Source organism: Ctenopharyngodon idella, chromosome 3, assembly GCF_019924925.1.
Source record: "Ctenopharyngodon idella isolate HZGC_01 chromosome 3, HZGC01, whole genome shotgun sequence".
In the NCBI taxonomy this organism is placed as follows: Eukaryota; Metazoa; Chordata; class Actinopteri; order Cypriniformes; family Xenocyprididae; genus Ctenopharyngodon; species Ctenopharyngodon idella.
In genome coordinates, this window is record NC_067222.1 from 30,514,098 (window position 1) to 30,535,328 (window position 21,231).

Below are 21,231 nucleotides of genomic sequence, written 5' to 3' on the forward strand. Positions count from 1 at the left end.
AAATAAACTTTCATGAAAAAGCATATATATATATATATATATATATATATATATATAATTTGAAGTGTCATATTCGTTAAAATTGATCTGCAACTGAACATCAACAATGATCTTAATGAAAATGTCTCGTGAGATGTACCTATTACGAATGTGTTTATGATTGACGTATGATGTGGAGTTGGGGGGGCAGAACTACTGTCATTTCCACCGCCCGTCTCGTGTTTACGCAAGACTCTGCACTGTATATAAAGCACTTGAGGTGCGGGCAGGACAGAACAGTTCCGTGAGTGGACAACTTCTTATTTCTGAAAGACCTCACAAAGATTCGGAAGACGCAAAAAGAACACTGGAACAAGAAACTTCAGGCTTCCAGTCCAGAGAAATAACTGCATCTAAACTCTTTAACTGCTGAAAGTAAGTTTTTATCGTGATTATCATTCTGCATGTGGAGGTGCCAAATCAGAAGTTATACGTTTAATATCCCAAGGATGCTAAATTTGCCTTGAAGTGCGATGGGAAATCTAGGCATTATTGTTTTCGTTATTGTTAAATTCTTTCTGAGTTTATTATTACGCCGGATACAAAAGATGTTTTCAGTAAATGCTATTTTTGTCAGTACGAGCGCATTCAGCACCATGGACAGCAACCGCAAACCTAGCCTAAATTCATCTAGATTAACAGATTATTCATAATTATTCTATCGTTTCACAAAAAGTTTTTATCATGCTTTTAAACACCTATGCAAACTAGTGTTTCGTTGCTTTACGCAGTTCAAACCGTCTTGATCTCAGTTGTTTTTGTTTGATTTTCGATTGATAGTTCTGACAAATAAATCCGAATTTCAGAGATATTTTGTAAGTTTTTGCAATCGTGTTCACTGCAGTGTAACATGCACAGCTACTATCATGCAGAACTATTACAAAACTGTATTTTAAACAACTACTACATGCATATCAAAAACTGATTCACGCTTTCCCACCTGTTGTCGCTCGCTCCCTTTCCCAGTTTATTCAGACGTTTTATAAAACGCAGTCCACGCACGTGCATTAGTTTATGCAAATAAATAAAACGTGAGTTTTATTTTCCAGATGGCTGTCATGCTGAAACCCTGGACCGTCATCGCTACTCTCCTCTTCTGCGTGCTCCTGTGTCTCGGGACCTTTGTGGACGCGTATCCGCCTAAACCAGAGAATCCTGGAGATGACGCTCCTCCGGAGGAACTCGCCAAATATTACACCGCGCTGAGACACTACATCAACCTCATCACGAGACAACGGTGAGAAAGACACGCTGTGTATCAGACAAACTATTCATGTTTGCTTAAAATGTTCTTATTATCAATAATCGACCAGGTGACCATGATAAAAATCATTTCCCGTTGGTGTCAGTGCACCGTCTCCCATTAATATATCAGGAAAAATGACCAAGTTCTGCAATAGGATTCTGAAATTGCATTATGGTCCACTTTTCAGTGGCCAACGGCTCTTCATATAACAAATCTGAGTGATAAAACCCAACAGATGCACCTCGGAGAAGCCTCCAGGATTGAACAGGCTACTCATCTGTCATAGATTGATGTTTCGCTCAGCCCTGCCCTATAGAGGACTACATTTATTTACATATTTATAGTCTCCTCCTAACAGGCCTTTGACATTTAGGGCTCAGACAATGATCAACACGTTCCAATAAAAACATTTACAGTTAATAATTTTTCCTTCCCACAATACACCTTCGTTCCAGGGCCTCTCTCTTATACCCTGTTAGTTCGCCAAAGAACCTAAAGTCTTGCCTTTAAGAGGTCAAAATTAATGTATTTCTGAGATAAAACAAACAGATGTGATGGTTCAAGCAGCTAAACCGTGTGTACGTCACAGCCGTGACTACGGTAAATGAATGTTGGCCTCTTCACAAAGTATTCCGGACGTCGGTAATAGGGAGCAGGTGATATTCTGCAGAGCTCATGTTTCAGAAACAGCTATAACATTAGTTTAGTCTCAGACTCATTGATGTTGCTTGTAGGCATCTATTGAGGAAGAATCTGAGCATGAAATTGCTTTTTTATTCGAGTGCCAGACCACTGCCCTTTAGCTTGTTTTCAGCGTATGCCTATTCATCTTACACATGCTGTTCTGAGAGAAAGTAATACTCAAGTATGATTGTCTCAGGTCCATATCCAAACTCTTTTCTCCATTTTCTCCACTTAATGTTCTCTAAAACTGACAATCGTGTTTTTCCTAAAGATATAGAGCTTCATACATATCATCTGTGAGATAAAAGTCAGAGTCTTCTAGGTGACATGTCTCAAGCACATTCAGCTGTCAAGCAGTCAAAAAAACATTTAACTGCTAAATTAGATTCATAACGTCTGGGGTGAAAAGACAGTCTGTATTTATATCGGTGATTGGTGTCTGACAGATAAAGTGGGCTGACTAGTTCTTTTCACTTTCCGACACTTTCACACACCACAATGAGCTCACTGTGTGAGCAATTTGAGATCATTATTTCAGTACTGAAATGTTCCCAGCTAAGCTACATGGCTGGAATGAAGTAATGAGGGAATAAATTGTCATATTTCTTACATGCAGGTATGGAAAAAGGTCCACTTCGGAAGATGTGATGGCAGAGCTGCTGTTCGGAGACGATACAGAGCACAAACAGAGATCAAGGTGGGAGTCTTTTTTTTTCTTTTTTTTTTTTTTACTTTAGCTGCAATTAATAGACTCATTAGTCTACTTAAAACAATAAAGCAGGAAAAAAAGATAAACAAAAGTAAGTTTCCTGATTTATATGGTATTCTAAAGGTATTTGAAGTAGTTTTTTAAATCCTCGAGGAACTCACTCACAAAGATAGGTGATAGGTTGTGTGTTAATGGGAAGGAGGAACAACTCATGAATTTTTCACACCTGTTGAGGAATCAGGGGACGGATGGGATCCCTGGCTTCTTTTCTCTCTGTCCTTCAGGAAGGGAGTGGGTTAGGGAGCATGACGCACACTGAATATTTGAGAGGCCTTGACATTTAGCAGCCCTTATTAGGCCTAAAAAAAAAAATCTCACTGTGCTTGCTAATTGAAAACTGTAACAGACTGACAGAAATTGTAACATTAATGAGAAGATGGAGAGATTTAAAGGTGAAATAGTATCAGAGTAAACATACCGAACAGGGAATATACTATATTGATGACAGTAAAAAAATGTTTTTTGTTTATTTATTCATGAAATGCGTCTCTTTCAGATATGATGACTCTTTTATGTGGTGAAGTTCAGTGACCCCCCGTGTTGCCTGTCCTGAGCTAAGATCACCTGTGCCTCCCACAGAAAACCTCCAGACAATTAAATGAGAACCAGTCAACATCAGACAACCTCATCCACCTCTTTATTATATACATCATCTCTTATTTCTTTTGTGCACACAGAACAAATCTCATTAACAACTGTACATAATATATTATAATAGGAAGTGTATATGTGTATACTTCATTGTGTCATATGGAAATTATGCTTTTCTGTTTGTACCATGTAAATTATTCTATGTGATTAAAAGTTTATTGGATGAATCTGGCTATTTATTTTTGCTCTGGTGGTTTTTGACAAGGCTGTACCATATACCATACAGATAAATGACAAGTCAGTTTCTTTAATTATAATTTTTTTAATATAATAGGCCTACAGTCTGATTTTGTTTTCTTTTCTTTTTTTTTTCTTCAATATACGTCTTTAAAATGTTACTTCTAAATGACCAGCAGATGTCCCTCCTGTAACATAAAACGAAACTCTTTTAGACCCAACACGACAATAACATTTAGGCAAAATACCTCAGTTTTATTAATTTCTTTAACTACAAGTCATTGCTAACATGTCATTCTACAAAAACAACTGCTAAAAAAAATTGAAAAGTAAAACGTATATGAATGACAAATAGCACTTAGGCTCACTATATTGTTAACTAATATTTATTTAATGATGTGACGGTATTTTATATAGCCTACACATTTTTAACAAATTACGCAGAAGACATTTTCGCCGTTCAACCTGCAAATGCAAGTTACTGAACTGATTGGCACTGTTATGTAAATGAGTGGAGAACATTTAAAGCGGGCTGTCGAGAACATTCCATAATTAACACGGCCCTAAACATCAGCTGGTGGGTCCCACCTACTGAGACGTTTGAGCGTTGCCCCTTTATGTCTACGCAATGACTAGACTCTGATTTGATGCTTTGTAGCGGTTCAGACACCTCTCACATAATCAAAACAACGTAACGCAGCTATACGGGAAAGGTTAGTATCTTTTTTATGATACAGATATTTTCAGAATTATGTATTTTGTGTGTTGATGTAGCCCTCTAACGTATTTCATTCAGGGACGCAAACCATATAATCGTTTCATCCACTGTATAGTATAGTGTTGTCGTCTTATTGTTGTTATACGGTTAATTCATCTGTTGTTTAGCGCGTCGGTGGGTATTGTTGTTCTCCACTGGCATGATATTCTTTTATTCATCAAGATGTGAATGCTTATAAGTGTAATTTGGGACTTCATCAGATATTTAATGGTATCGTTCCGTCCATATTGTTGGCGGTGAGTGAAATTCTTGAATTCTTCTCTTTTTTTCATTATCATCAGCACTTATTACAGTTATTCAGCCCATAACTGCAAGAGAACCTGTGATTAGAATGTAGAAATACACTGTATGAATTGAGCTATACTTTATTAAGGTACAAAAGAACTGAAGCATTATTATGAAGAAATCTTATTATGAGAGCTCTGAAGTAGAAGGCTATAGGAGACATTATTATACAGAAATTAGTTCTGGTCCTCTAATGTGATTGGTTTTTATATGTTTTGTGACTGAAAACTTATTCATGATACCATTACAGCAGCAGATTTAAAGCGTTAATAACCTATATAGGAATATTATTTATGTTGTCAAAACCAGATGATTAAATGCAGAGAATAATATGGCATAGTCTCAGCTTCTTGTTATGGTTCCTTAAACGGGATGCAGATCTATCTGTGTGTGTTGGAGACAGATGGGCCATGCCTTTTTCTGGCTCGAGGGAGCAGATGGAGAGCATGGCTGCTTGTGATGTGGGCTGGGCCAGACCAGGGTGTCATTAGCATGGGGGGCTCAGTGGGGTCTGCTGGAAGGATGGCAATGGAAGGAGGTGGGGGCTCCAGGAGTTGCTAATACATAATAAATTCACCATCACTCCCTTTTATAAAGGGCTCGAGGAAGACCCCCTCGTGCCTTCTCTCAGAACATCTCACTCAGATGCCGAGTTTGCATTCACACCTGGCCAAAACGCACTGGAGCAGTCTGTTTGAAATGTGAGCTTGAGCATATCCCATGTTTGGCTTCGGCTGACAGCTCTCCATGTCAACTGACATCAAACATTAGTAGACCCTTCAGCTAAAGCCAGTCTGAGAGAGTTTCAGCCAGTCGACAGAACTTATTGCTGTTTTGGGGTTTCCTGCATAATTTCCGGATATTGTTGCAAATATAATTAAATAATAATATTTTGATGAATTATTTTAAAATATATTTTAAATACTAAATACAGCAAGTGGGAGAAAAAAAAAACATTTTTGTTGATCCCTGTAGTTTGCTTTGTTTTGAGGTGTGCTGTTTTTTAAATATTAATTTTAATCAATACATACACTAAATATAGTGGCCCCAAAAATGATTTGGGCCAGGGTTATCATAGTTAACTAAAACCTTAAAAACACATTTTTATTACTTAAAATGAAATAAAGGTTAACTGATATACAATAAAATATTTTTAAAAAATTATTTAAACAATTATTGAAATTATTTAAACAATTTTCATTTTTATTTAGTTTAACTTGATGTATTAAAATAACTAAAACTAAAACCTAAATTTAAAAAAACTATATATACATTTAAAAAAAACAACAACAACAACAAATCGACAACAAATGACAAAATGCAACAAAATAACTAAAACTTTAACTAAAATTAAAATGAAAACGGAAAATATAAAAATAAAAAAAATGATCCCAAATATTAGTAAAAACTATAATCTTAGTGATACTAAAATAACAACCAATTGCATATTATTCAGCAACTAGCATATTATTCATACATTTTAAGTGATTTATGGGTTCAAATATAAATTTATTTATAAGTAGGTTCTGACACTATAATTTGCTTTACTTTGTTTTTTTCTGCAAGATTTATGCTAATATTTTGCTAACTGTGGTGTTCAATATTTAAAGTTTTAGAGGAGCTATTTATGTCCTGTTATTCTCAAGCTGTGCGCCTGTAGGTTAACAATAAATCTGTTTGTTTTGTGGGTTAATAAAAGCAAAAAAGATGGAGCCCTGAGGTGCTCTGTGATTAAAAATGCTAGAATAACTAGTGGACAATCAGACATCAGAGGTGGTTGAGGCGTTCACAACACCTATATATTCAATGAGGCACTGGACTCCATTTAAATGAGTGTCTGTGTTTGCCTGAACTGAACCGAACTGAACTGAACTGAACTGACACTTCATCCCAGTTTAGCAGCATCTCTCTGAGCCTTGTCATGCTTGTGAATAAACTAGAGTGTGAGAATGAAACTGAGGTGTGTGCAAAGTCTGACCTCTCCATCCCGCTGGGACTGATCTCAGCTACATAAACAACAGATTCACACTTGCATCACAAAACCATGTGATCAAGATCCCATGTTATGTCTGTTTTATTTCATTATTAAAATAAATTAAAATAATTATTACAATAATTAGACCATGCATTACATTTATGCTTTTTGCAATTTAAAATAAGCAATTTGTTCTAGAGCCAGCAACATTAAGTGTTTTTAGAAATCTAGACTAGAGACAAACTAGAGAGGTGAAATGCAAAAAAGAAGAGAATTTAACATCTTTTCTTCTACATTTTTTTTTTTTTTTTATTCCTAAAGTATCAAAAGCAGGCTTTTTTGACCTTGTTTACCCTCTACCTCATTTACACAGAGTACTGACTCAGCTAAACCCTGTCAAGTGATTTCAGGACTGTTCTGGTGTTATTAAACTGTGTCATGTTCAAAGTGTTCAAACTCTATCCTCATTTTACTCGGCCTCATGTTGTTCCAAACCTTTATGACAGTCTTTCTTCTTTGGAACACAAATGGAATATTCTGAAGAATGTTGATATCCAAACAGTTTTGACGCCAATTGACCTCCATTGTGTAAGAAAAAAAAAACACTGAGACATTTCTCAAAATATCTTCTTTTAAAAAAGAAAGAAAGTCATACAGGTTCGGAATGACATCAAATGTGATAAATTATGACAGTATTTTCATTTTTGGGTGAACTATCTGTATAATAAGCATTGAAATAGTCCTGATTCTTAAGTAAGACTTTCTGACTTCCTGGAATTCAGCTTCAATTCTGGGCCGCTGGTATGTAAGGCAGCTACTTTCCCCTTTAGGGAAGTAAGCTAGTCACTCAGCTCAGAACCTACGTAACATGTGGGAGAAAAAGGATTGCTATAGCAACCACCTCCGTCATACAGTGTATGCGAAAATGGTTGCATGGGATTTTTGAGAAATCCCATTATTTGTTTGGAAAGCCTTATAATGTTAGTAGAACGGTGCGTTGTAAATGCCCCCATGGAAAGATCCCTCTATGAGCTTAAGTAGCGAAGGCAGTGTAATCGTCTCTAGAGTAAACACGGCTGATTTATTGCCCTCTGTGTGCTGTATCAGTACATTCATTACATAGTACACCCTGTTTTATAATATTGATAGTGCAACTGTTCGTGAGAAATACAACAGATGTCTACAGCGAGAAAATACTTGTTTGCTAATAGTTTGATGAGGTGTTTATCTCTCTCTCTCTCTCTCTCTCTCTCTCTCTCTCTCTCAGTGTGTGTGTGTGAAGGAGAGAGAAGGTGTGTCAGGTCTTAAACTCCTCTGATCCTTTTTTGAAGGATTATTGTACTTGCTTACTGAGTAAAACCATTTACAGAGTTTCACAGCAGGAACATCTCTATCTATCTATCTATCTATCTATCTATCTATCTACGAGACTTTGGAGTTAATCTATTGCCAGGAACAGCAGTCAGTTATACAGTTTAGTTCATTATATAGAAATATCTGACAGTAGGATGCAGCGATTGACCAATCTGAGTCAAGTATTCCAGAAAGTCGTATAATAAATACATATAAAACCTTTCAGTCTTACTCTCAGCACTTCTGTCACTCCCACCGTCCATCTCCCCTCTCTCCTCCTGCGACTCGTGCACCTGCTCCCTGTCATTGTTTCATATGGAGGACACGGCTGAATCCAAGCACCCCCCTAAAAACAATTCATTCTCTCCCTCCCACCTCTTAACACACACACAAAAGACTGCATGTCTCATTTTATTGTATATATCACTATAGCAACCACAGCTTACTAGTAAACCCCCACTCCTTTATATTTATTTTTATTCCCCATATTTTCTCTGCTTACCCTCTAGTCCTAATGATGGTGTAAAATATTAATGTTACATCTCTCTCTCTGATGCTTTAGTTGCAGTTTTCAAACATCATGCCTGTGGCAGCCACCGGCACAGAGCATGGTAAGTATCATCATATAAGAGTGTTTTTGGCCCTGTGGACTTTTATGAAATAACTTTTAACCTTTAAAACACACTTTTTACACTGTCACTAGTTTATTTGATGTGTCTAATAACAATGTCCAAAAGTGAACGTACATGCATCACAGGATATTTTTGTCACTTTTTCTGAACTGTCATGAATAGTTCCACCATTGTCATTTCTATCACATTTCAAATTATGCAAATTATGTATTGTGTTCAACAGCATTATGTGATAAAAATAACCGTGATGAAATCACACTTTTTGTTTAGTGACATATTTTATGATAAAATGGCCAACTCTTTTGACTTGCTTATTTTAATGTCATAGGTAGCATTTTGTTGATTCTAAATAGACACAATAAAAAAAAAATATTTTTTGGTATTTGCCAGACAAATTATGAATGCATGGTGAAATGTTGTCAAGAGTGTTTTATTGTGATCTTCATATAGCAAAATGGAAAAAAAAAAAAAATCAGTTATTTTTAATGAAAATCAACCCCTGAGAGAAACCCCCAAAAAAGAACTTTTCCATCTAATAAAAAAAGCATTTATTTACAGCATATATTTTTTTCTTTGTACTTCTTTGGACCCTAATGCAGATGGCTTAGCGCCAGTAGAGCAAACTAGTGTTGCATTGTGCCTTTGGCGTAAACAGTAGCCACAACAAAGCTGTTTAAATCATTATAAGATTTTGAAGTTAAGCCAAAACAGTACAAATCATAATAGATAAATTACATAACTGAAAGTCATTGAAGGTAGTTTGATCATTTGTGGTGAGGATTTTCCTGGCGCTGTACTTATAAACACGGACACACTTGTGCCACAGATGGCTGGCACAGACACAGGGATACCCAGCTTTAGTGATACCATGCCCTGGAGCTCCACTTGACATTTTCTTGCCCTGTAGTGTCTGCTAATACATAGTGTGTGATTCTCATAGAAACTCATAGATTAAGGGGCTGTGATCTACCCTAAAAGGTCAGTCTTGTACTGTAGTTTAAACCCTCTACATCATATCATATACACTCCCAGTCAAATTTCAATAGTTAAAGGTAGTGTTCTGGAAAAACTCTGGCAAATGTCTGGCAAAAACCAGATTCACATATACTACAAATTCATATTTCAAATACAGTTCAGCTGTACTTTTAAAAAAAGACATAATGTCATCCATGTGAGAAGATATAAGTATAAAACAGACTGTGTGAGTTAATCAAAGAACACAGTATCTCATAAGCAGCTGCATAATCAGGTCTCTCTGTCTTTTCCCTCCAGCAGTGCCGCAGGTGTTGGACACACTGAGTGACAGCGCCAGCTCCACCACTGCCAATGACCTGGACCTCATCTTCCTCAAGGGCATCATGGAGAGCCCAGTGGTCAGTGTTCTTTCTGCATACAGTAGGGTAATTTCAGACCCAAACATGCTGCAGTCAATCCAAAAAATAAATAAATAAATAAAAAAGTACATTATCCCGTTACATTACATAATCCTATTATCTAGTCACCAAATAAATACATTTATGAAATATTGATTTGAGTTAAAATGTATTTTATTACAATTATATTACATATGGTATATTATCTTAATGCTTCCACTTTAAAAAAAAAAAAAAAAAAAAGTCCATTACAATGTACAAAACAATCAGCATTGCAAACAAGACAAACACTGCAACAATATTACAGTAATACTTTAATATTAATACCAATGTCCTTTGAGGTAATTTTCAATACAGTCGATAATTGAGATACAAGATGCCGTTTTGTATTAAACAATAGAATGCGAATCCGCAGTGTGATACGAGAGATAAAATAAATGTTGACATATTGATTTAGTGTCTCAAAGTTGTTGATATTATCCTATATTAGGATGGATCTTGATAAATATTAGAACCTTTTTGTATAAGAAACACTGGGATACATAGACAGACATAATTAAGTAAATAGTAAATAATGAGTAAGAGTAAATACATTATAAATGTCTTAATATATATATTGTTATTTTGATATTATAACATTGTACAATTTTCTTTTTTCTTATCATTACTTGTTTTATGTATAACGCTTTGCCAATATTGTATGTAATAAAGTACAAAACAAACACACACTCACACGCACTAAGTTCAATGTTTTATGGGTACTATGGGTACCCATAGACGTAATGGTTTTTATACTGTACAAACACTAACCCTACCCTTAAACCTACCAATCACAGAAAACTTTCTGCTATTTCAGATTTTCAAAGAAGATAATTCTGTTTGATTTATAAGCTTGTTTCCTCATGGGGACCAAAAAATGTCCCCACAAGGTCAAAATTTACTGGTATTGATACAAAGTTCTGTCATGAAACTCTAGATGGCGCAGGCTAATAGGTCCTTTAACTCAGCCTGCTCATAATCCATCATTATCAATAGGGCACAGCTAATTGTTTCCTGCTGTATCAGTAGCCAATGAGCTTGCGTGCTCAAACTTCAAAATACTTTGGTAGCATTGCCTTAGCAGTGCAGCACGCTTCAGAAACCCTCCATCTTCCCCGGCTCCACCTGTATAGATCTGCTACGGGTAATTCATGTACGCTATATTGTACAGCAGAAGCATGTCTTACTTGATCACAGCAGCGTGTCGTGTATGTATTGGCAGTAGCAAGTCCTGTACTTGCTCTGCAGCAGCAGCAATTACCAACAGCAGCAGCAATAAAAGCAGCAGCAGCGTAGCAGATCTATTCCGCCAAGATCGAACAAACAACATTGTCATACCCATTACCATGCCAAACACTCCGAAAGTTGTCATGACAGAACTATACTTGTGAGGATATTTGGTCCCCATAACGTAGCGAATACGAGGAATTAATTAAAATATGCTGCCGGCTGTTAGTCATTCTGAAATAAATAAAGAATGCAAATTAGGCATTCATGAAAGACAAACTAATAACCGTTGATTAATGTGCCATTTAAAACCTGAATAATCTCTCAGAGTGCAGAGAGTCTGGAGGAGACACGGCTGGAGGCCGTGAGGGACAATAATGTGGAGCTGGTGCAGGACATCCTGAGAGAGCTGAGCCCCTTTACACACCGCAGCAACACCGCTGCAGAGCTGTCACGCATTCTCAACCAGCCGCACTTCCAGGTACACAGCTGCAGCTCAACAAAACTGTGAAATGAAATGAGAATAATACACAGTCTGATTAATGCCTGACACTCTATGCTTTTGTTGATCAGTCTCTGTTGGAGACCCACGACTCTGTGGCCTCTCAGACGTGTGAGACTCCGCCCCCGAGCCCCTGCGCTTTCATGGAGCCGCCCATCAACAGCGTACCAGTGCCAGCTGATGCCATCCGCATGGTGGGCATTCGCAAAGTGGCTGGAGAGCACTTGGTGAGACTGCATTCAGTGTATACTTTGTATATAATAGTAATTAAATTATATACTAATAATACTAATATTATATTAAAAGGATTGAATGAAATGTATGGTCATGCTCTGCTCTAAAATATGAGATTAATATACATTGTATAGAAAATAGATTTCATATAAAAATTTTCTATAATAAATATGCATTGTATATTAACTAATATATATATATTATTTAAATATTTTTGCATTTAATAGTAATGTTTTATTAAATTATAATATATTTTAGATCAGAGCATAACAATAGGATTAAATGAAATTCATAGTTATGCTTGCTCTAAAAAATAAAATTACATTAATATTTATTATATGAAATTCTACAGTGAATATATACATTTTTTGTTGGTATGCTCTGCTCTGAAATAGTACATGAATATAAAAATATCACGGTAAAGTCATGTGAATTCTTTGCTCAGAGAGTGTTTTGACCACTAGTTTCTGAGCTCGTGTCATGTTGTTGTGTCAGGGTGTGACGTTCCGTATTGAGAACGGAGAGCTGGTGATTGCACGTATCCTCCACGGGGGGATGATCGACCAGCAGGGTCTGCTCCACGTGGGTGACATCATCAAAGAGGTGAATGGGAGAGAGGTGGGTGATGACCCTCGTGTGCTGCAGGAGATGCTGCAGGAGGCCAGCGGCAGTGTGGTGCTCAAAATCCTTCCCAGCTACCAGGAGCCACATCCCCCAAAACAGGTACCATCCCCTCCCCCTAAATACAGAATAGGAAACGTTCAGAAGCTGCGTCTCATTTCAAAGGCTGCGTCCTCCGGAGGTTGCATTTGAAGGCTGCATATGTCATCGAGTCGGTCTCATTTAAGAAAAGTAACTGTTGGATTCAGTGTTGGGGAAAGTTACTTTTAAAAGTAATGTATTACAATATTGTGTTACTCCCTAAAAAAGTAACTAATTGAGTTACTTTTTATGAAAGAGAATGTGTTACATTACTTTTGCATTACTTTTTCTCACCTGGGCTGGGCTTGCTTGTTTGTTTTTTAATAACAAAAAAAAAATAAAAAAAGTTCTATTTTTGGCAAATGGAAAGGCCCTTTCACACCAAAAGTGAAATGAATAAGCCTCAGGCTGAAGGAAATGCATATTTATGCCTGTACAGTAGAGGGCGCAGCTCAAACAAACCTTTCAGCTGTGCTGCCATAGAGTACCTCAGGGATGATGTGTTTTTGTAGGCAAAACCCGGAAGTGAGTTAGCATTTTAGGACTTCCGGTTCCATCGCCCCGAAGTCAATGGGTTTTTTGAATGGGTTTTTGCTAAGTCGCCTGAAATAAGATCTGTGGTTAACAAAGCCTCTAAATATTTTCATGTTTTGACCTATGACATAAAACACACCAGTTATAACCTGCTTGTGAATTTTTTTAAACCTTTATTGTGTCTTAAAAACGGCGGTTGCTAACAAATTGCTAAAAGGGACTACGTCCTTTGGCGGGGACTTTAGACGTCATCACGACAAACAGGACATTTGGACAGCATTTCTCATGAAAAAGTGGATAAGTATTCATATACAGCGCAGATCATAATCTGCGAACATGTTTTTAAATAAAGTTGCTTTTTAAATAAAGTTTGAGGAAGCTTGGTGGTGGTGACGTTGATCCGCGACCATGGTGTGCTGTAGTCCGTTTATAGCTTATATACTGTTAGCTTTTTATATCTGACGACTTAATTTAGGCTTCAAAATGTATAAATGTTGTGTTAACTTGTAAAGATTATCTTGATAGACAAAACGTGTAAGTGTCATAACCCTTTGTTAAACACAGAGCTTATTTTTTGCGATTTTCCAAAAGTCTATGGGAAAAATGCATTGGCTTTCGATCGAGGGAACCCGTGCGCCACTAACTTCCGGGTTGGCCTACAAAAAGACGTCATCCCTGAGGTACTCTATTCTGGATTAAAGAAGAATAGGATACAGGAGGAGGAAGTTCAACACTCTTATTTCTAAATGTAATATAAAGTAATTTTTGCTTATTAGTATGGTTGAATTAGATCATTGAAGGTCAGCAGCAAAGACACTGGTTGATAAAGTGAGATTAAATACATAAAGTATATTTGTGTAATTTAACATAGTTAATTATTACAGGTTTGCGTAAAAATCAGAGATTGCATTTCACTGTTTTTATTCATTTTGAGGAATATTGAATGTGTTTGTGTAAGTGAGATGAGTAAATGCATGTTCACATTTAGTCTAGAACTACAATAACCATCATGTTCACATAGTGCACAACACCTCTGACCTTTATTTCTCTCAATATGGGGACAGGAGAGCTGTCAGTCAATAAATGTGGAAAAGTAACTTGCGTTACTTATTTGAAAAAGTAACTTAGCACCCAGAGTCTCACTGCCAGGGTACTTACGTGCGTAGGGCATCAGTGACCCTGTTTACACTTGGTGTTATGTCTCAGGTGACCAGTGGTTTTGGTGGCTCCATATATGCACATCACTGCTGCCTACTTTCCTCTTGTTTTTCTCTGCTGCTCTTTTATAGTTGTCATGGATACCAGAGTAAGGAGTGAGCGCAGCATTTTGCTCTCAGTTAAAGCCAGATGTGTTTACTGTGAGAGCAGACAGGAAGGTTAGAAACATGTTATAGACGGTCAACACTTCCAACACTTCCAGCATTGTACTATTCACCTCCCGATCCTATAATCTGTCCAGACAACATTTATATTGTTGTTTGATGGGGTGTATCATTTTAACATTCAAATAGGCTGGGCATTTAGGTCAAAGGCCTTAGAATAACTGACCTCGTTTCTTATATATGTTTTGAATCATTTTCAATTTTCGAATGAAAACAGTAACTTTAATGTAAACTATATTTCAGTCAGCATCACCCTCATCCTTGTCTCTACAGGTTTTTGTAAAGTGCCATTTTGATTATGACCCTGCCAATGACAACCTCATCCCTTGCAAGGAGGCGGGACTAATGTTCTCAAGTGGAGACATTCTGCAGATTGTTAACCAGGAAGATGTGAACTGGTGGCAGGTTGGTTGGTCCACTTAGAAGCACTACAATATTTTGTGCGAAATGACATGCCAGATAGTTCATTTACCTTTTAAAGGACCTAAAGTTTTATCTGCTTTTTATTTAAAATGTAAAATCTGTCTTTCAGTCTAGTGAATTTCTAACAAACACACATAAAAATATGTTTGTTTATGATATAGAACAATGTTACAAAAATATTACCATCTGAAAGCTGTACATTAGTCATATATCTTTGCAGGCACGTCGTGTAGAGGGAGGCAGTGCTGGCCTGATTCCCAGTCAACTTCTGGAGGAGAAGAGGAAAGCTTTTGTGAAGAGAGATGTCGAGCTGTCACCAGCAGGTGCTCATATATAAATATATGGATTAATTAATCATATCTGAATGATTTCTGAAGGATCATGTGACACTGAAGACTGGAGTAATGATGCTGAAAATTCAGCTTTGACGTCACAGGAATAAATTACATTTTAAAATATATTACAATAGAAAACAGTTATTTTAAATTGTAATAATGTTTCACAATATTACTGTTTTTACTGTATCTCTGATTACTGGATTTTCAATCAATAAATCAAATTACTCTGAACTTTTGACTGGTAGTCATAGAAAGTTCAAAACAACAGCATTTATTTGTACATCATAAATGTCTTTTCTGTCAGTTTTGATCAATTTAATGCATCCTTGCTGAATAAAAATATCATTTTTTTTTTTAACTGTTTTTAAATCTACCCTACTGAATGGTTGATTTGTGTATACTGCCACCTGGTGGATTTAATGTGAACAATTACTATGTCAAATCCTCTAAATCCAGTGGTTCTCAAAGTATGGAGCAGATCAGAAGAAAAAAATAAAAAAAATAAAACAGATAAATAAAGAAAACAGCGTGGCAATGGCATTCAGTGCATGAATGGTGGTTGGCTCTCTGCCTTTATAAAGCAGCACCGACCGCCAATTTCTCTGAAATTTTCTTCTCCAGACTGTTGACTTCACATCATGGCTCTAATCAAACATTCATACAGCAATGCAAACAGTTAAAGTTATAGTTAACCAAACTTATGTTAAGGTTCGATAATGCTGTAAATATTTTTATCTAAAAATAATATCACTGTGTATTGCAGCCAATCTCTGCACTGGAATGGTTGGCAAGAAAAAGAAGAAAATGATGTATCTGACTACAAAAAATGCAGGTTAGGTTTTCTTTTTTTTCTTCAAATGTATATCTTGTGTCTTTTGAAACTCAACACTCAACAAGCTTGTTATTGTTATGTGTTTTATTATTTCTCTTTTATTCCCTGGCAGATTTTGACAGACATGAGTTACTGATCTATGAGGAGGTTGCAAAAGTCCCCCCATTTCGCAGGAAGACCCTGATTCTGATTGGTGCACCTGGAGTGGGCCGACGGAGTCTAAAGAATAAGCTGCTAGTGTCAGACCCTCAGCACTACGGCACCACCATCCCCTGTGAGTCTTCTCTGGGTGTATCGGGCGTAATTCTCCGTTTTAGGGGGGTTCAGACCAGGGTTTTATAAATACTGAGGTCCCAAAATGAAGCTTGCTAGGGGGGTTGGAGGATTTTAAGACGTTTGAAGGCCAAGAAAATTAAAAACCATGCAATGAATGATCACATATTCCAAACAGGAATGGCCTGGCCTTTGTGAATGGCAGTTGTGGCCTAATGGATTTAGAGTTGGATTTGTAACCTGAAGGTCGTGGGTTCGAGTCTCAGTACCGGCAGAAAAGGTAGGTGGGGGGAGTGAATGAACAGCACTCTCTTCCACTCTTGTTACCCACAACTGAGGTGCACTTTAGCAAGGCACCTAAATGACTACCCTGGTATGTTCCTGTGTGTGCGCTCTTGGATGGGTGAAATACAGAGCACAAATTGGGACACCATACTTGGCTACACGTCACTTTCACTTTCAAATAAGAAATGTTTCAATTCCTGCTCTTCCTCTTTCATCTCCACCACCTTCTCTCTTTCTCTCAGTCTCCGTATCTTGAAACTTGTATCTACCCTGTATCTCTTCCCTTCCCAAAGCTGAGCTTTGTTTGATACAGTAAACATTTTTAAACATAGGGTCAGCTGATATTTATATTCTTATACATTATTTTCTTAGACAAGTAAATTTACTGAAGGCTACCAGGAAAGCTAGTTAACTAAAGGGCGTTTACACAACACCGTTTTCAACTAAAAATGGAAAACTTTTTATGCTGTTTATTTACACAACAACTGCGTTTTCTGAGGACCTAAAAATGCAAACTTTTGAAAACTTGTTGCAAAGTGCAAGTTTTTGAAAGCAATACAGTTATTGTCTCTGTGTAAACTACAAAAATGCGAATTTGTGAAAACGGTGACGTCATGCACATGCATATTATGTGTTCAGTCTATAGGTGCAAGGGGTTTCTTTACAAAGTGACATTGCCAACTACTGGCCTGGCATGAATAATACAGCGTTTTTAGTCGCTTTCGCAGATCCGTGTGAACAGGGATCGTTTTGACAACGTTGTCGTCCGTGAGCGAAACTTCCATTTTTACATTGTTGTCATGTAAATGTACCCTGAGTTTAAATTAATTCACAATCCCTCAGTTTCACAGACAAGGCTTAAGCTAGTCCCAGACTAAAATGCATGTTTGAGCTCTTTTAACTGAAAGTATCTTGAACTGACAGATCTTAAAATATGTCAGTGCCATTATTTTGTCTCAAGATGCACATAAAAGATACTTAAATATCCTAATTTAACTAAGGCCTAATCCTGGCTTAGGCTAAGCCCTGTCTGTGAAACCGGGCCAATATGTGCACATTCATTAATAATCTTACGTCTAATGTGATGAAAACGACTTCTTATTCTAAACCCAAAACATTCATATAGACAGTATTCAAGCCACTACTGTAAGTTGCTGTTTGCACTAGACATTTTGAGACTCAGACCTAAATGCAGTTGTCAATCCTAAAAACTGACAGTGTGAACGTAGTATTTCTTCCCTTTAGTGTGAGATGTTTTTTTATTTTTTGGAGAATATGTGCTGCTAATCTGTTAATAAACAGAAAATAAAGAATCATCTGATGTTCACTGGCCTGTTCTTGTATAAATGTCCACAGACACCTCCAGGAAGCCCAAATCAGCAGACAGAGAAAATATGATGTATGCCTTCACATCCCGGAGTAAGATGGAAGCTGATATTAAAGCTGGCCACTACCTTGAACATGGTGAATATGACGGTAACCTCTACGGCACCAAGATCGACTCCATCCATGAAGTAGTGGAGGCTGGACGCATCTGCATCCTGGACGTCAACCCACAGGTCTTGTGACTTTCTAACTACGGACAAGATAATGCAACATCAATGAGATCCATAAACTATTAAAAATAAAAGTTCTACTTTGGCATCGATAGTTCCATGAAGAACCTTTAACATCCTTGAAATCTTTCCATTGCACAAAAGGTTCTTTACAGTGGAGAAAAAGTTTCTTTAGATTATTAAAATGTTCTTCACTCTAAGAAGAAAATGGTTCTTTTAAGAACTTTTATTTAAGAGTCAAAGCATATGATGTTGTTTTGTAGTAGTGCATGAAAACCAGGTTTTAAGTCTGATTTTTTTTTTTTGCCATAGTCCCTAAAAGTCCTCAGGACTTCAGAGTTTTTGCCGTATGTGGTGTTCATCAAAGCCCCTGAGTTTGAGGCTCTTAAGGCCATGAACAGATCTGGGATCGAGACAGGAGTGGCGACCAAACTACGAACAGTAAGTCCTACTCAGTATCTGTTTACTAAACTTGGTTCTCATGAAAATCTTTTGACCATCCTAAAAATGTCTCTTTTGTTCAGGATGCAGAGCTAAAGAGGACAGTGGATGAGAGTGCCAAGATTCAAAGAGTATACGGACACTACTTCGACCTCACCATAGTGAACGAAGATTTGGAACAGGCGTACAGGACCCTCAAATCCTCCCTAGAGCAGTTAAAGGGAGCTCAGCAGTGGGTTCCGGTTGGGTGGGTCTTTTAGAGCTCAGTATAGCAACTATTGGATGTTTCATGTGACACTTTATGTCAGTGCCACCTGGTTTATATCATCAACCTCATTCCAAGGGTGTTCACTGACCAGAGAGATCAGGTGTGAGTGTGTCTGCGAAATCACCATCACGGCTACATTCTGATACAAACCTCAAAACCAGAATATCTTGTGTCAGAATTTAGCCCCATCTTTGTCTCAGAATCTTTTTGTTTACAGCATGAGCATTCACATTTCTGTTCAAATACATTTTGAAATTAAAGATTAATTTTTGAATTTTACATAAAAAAGTTTAGTCTTAATCATTTTTTTTTTTTTTTTTTTGTCTGGTAAAAATATCTTAACATTCTTCAATGATTAAGATAAAAAGAATAATCCCTTAAAAATAAGGGATTTTCTTCAGACACAACATTGTGTAAGATAAAACTATATTTTGTAGAATATACCTTAAATTAATCATTAATAATCTGATACAACAATTTGCAATTCAGACAATATTTTCTTAGTTTAAGCATAAACTCAAAATTTTGTTAGATTTATGGTTAAACTATTAAAATATAAACAATATATTCTATATATAAACTTATGTTCAAAAGTTTGAGGTCAGTTTTTTGAAAGAAATGAATAATTCATCAAGGATGCATTAAATTGATCAAAAGGGACAGTAAACACATTTATAATGTTACAAAAGATTTCTCTTTTAAATTTTGAACTTTCTATTCATCAAAGAATGAAATAAATATAATATAAAGCAGTCCAACTGTTTTCAATATTGATAATAAATAAAAGTTTCTTGAGCATCAAATCAGCATATTTTTTTAAACTCTAATAATATTTTACAATATTACTCTTTGTACTGTATTTTTTATCAAATTAATTCACCCTTGATGAGCATAAAAACTACATTGAAAAACGAAATCTTCAAACTTTTGAACAATAGTATATATTCTCTGAAAACAAGTCTTATGCAGGTTTGCTTCTCAAGTAAATTTATGAAGTTAAGTTTGTTTTTTGTTTTTTTGCAATGTAGTGTATTTGTTAATAGTTTGATCCACAGTTTAGTATACTGTACATCCATTCTGATGACATAGATGGTAGATGATTGGACAGTGTTTCATCTCTGAATTATATTTTTATTATAAGGCTCTGTTTTGCTTCAGCTCCTGTTGTTGCGTCAGGCACATGACTTTTGTACAATTTGTTTCTTTTACATTCACATTGCAGCACTTTTTTTAATTTAGGGCAGGAATATTTGGAAATGTGATTTCGACACACTGATAGGGGCATGAGAAATAGAAACAGCAGGCAGATAATGTTTTGCACACACAATACAGAAGGTGTCACTGAATGCAGTCATGTACTGATTTCAGATGGTTGTTTTAGTAGATCGCCATATCATTATCAACCATAGTCAACTACATATTTATATACTACATACAAATATGTGGCAAAAAGTTGAAGGACCAAACATTAAAAACAAATCTGTGAATTGAAAGCAAGAACAGTGCTAGAGCATGACATCTTTTATCTATGAAGATCCTGTCCGTGTAAAATGTCATCATTGCATGTATCTGTGTATCTGCTCTTATTCGCTGAAAACATCATGACATATTTATTATAATGCTGTATATGCTGATTGGATGAAAATATCTCTTTTTCTTACAGGCAAACCCTCTCTACTTTTTTATTATGGATATCATAATTCCAGTGCTAATTCAAATTCACAGATTACCATTCATGCCAATGGTATTTGGCTTGAATACTGGCAGCTATTGTTTATTATTGTTTATACTAGGTGTAAGGTGTTTGAATTTGGATTTTAGTTTTGATATTGATATTACATTTTCTACATATCAGATGGTATAAGCTAGAAGCAGATACTGTATAGTAGTCATGTTTCACTTGCAAAATCAGTGTATGATTAGAAGAACAATCTGTAAATTGCCTGATTTCTGAAATAAAATGTTTGGGGAAATAATGTGTGAAAAAAATGAATAACTAATTGCAATATTTAGTCAATCAAAGTCCCAAACAATATTCACAGCATTTTATAGGCCTTTCGGCTTACAACTGACCCCTTATGATGATTCCAGTAAATCCAGTTATCAATCAAGGCAAAGTTAAAAGTTTTTTTTGTTGCGCATTGAGGGATTTATAGGGTAAATGTGTTTTCATCAGTTTATGCGCATGTTTTTTTGTTGTTGTTGTTGTATATTTTTGCGCATCTTGGCATTT

The 21,231-nt window shown here is 36.3% G+C and overlaps 2 protein-coding genes across 3 annotated transcripts; both read left to right on the top strand.

The window, feature by feature from the left end:
- Positions 1 to 246: 246 nt before the first annotated feature.
- On the top strand, positions 247 to 3,562 carry pyya (peptide YYa). Its single transcript, XM_051886661.1, has 4 exons — positions 247 to 414; positions 1,089 to 1,276; positions 2,586 to 2,666; positions 3,235 to 3,562. Exons 2-4 carry the CDS (start codon positions 1,089 to 1,091, stop codon positions 3,257 to 3,259), a joined length of 294 nt encoding a protein of 97 aa, XP_051742621.1. The 5' UTR covers positions 247 to 414; the 3' UTR covers positions 3,260 to 3,562.
- A 561-nt stretch (positions 3,563 to 4,123) lies between these two features.
- mpp2a (MAGUK p55 scaffold protein 2a) lies at positions 4,124 to 20,974 on the top strand. 2 transcript variants are annotated; one of them, XM_051886647.1, is made up of 13 exons: positions 4,124 to 4,279; positions 8,520 to 8,568; positions 9,865 to 9,962; positions 11,557 to 11,709; positions 11,802 to 11,957; positions 12,460 to 12,687; positions 14,856 to 14,987; positions 15,226 to 15,328; positions 16,107 to 16,175; positions 16,288 to 16,449; positions 18,090 to 18,292; positions 18,602 to 18,730; positions 18,814 to 20,974. In XM_051886647.1, the coding sequence occupies exons 2-13, from the start codon at positions 8,538 to 8,540 to the stop codon at positions 18,988 to 18,990; spliced, it is 1,641 nt and encodes a 546-aa protein (XP_051742607.1). In that variant the 5' UTR covers positions 4,124 to 4,279; positions 8,520 to 8,537; the 3' UTR covers positions 18,991 to 20,974. The 2 variants fall into 2 exon arrangements, with proteins under 2 accessions (XP_051742607.1, XP_051742606.1); XM_051886646.1 differs by having other exon boundaries at positions 4,126 to 4,279; positions 9,862 to 9,962.
- The last annotated feature ends 257 nt before the right edge of the window (positions 20,975 to 21,231 follow it).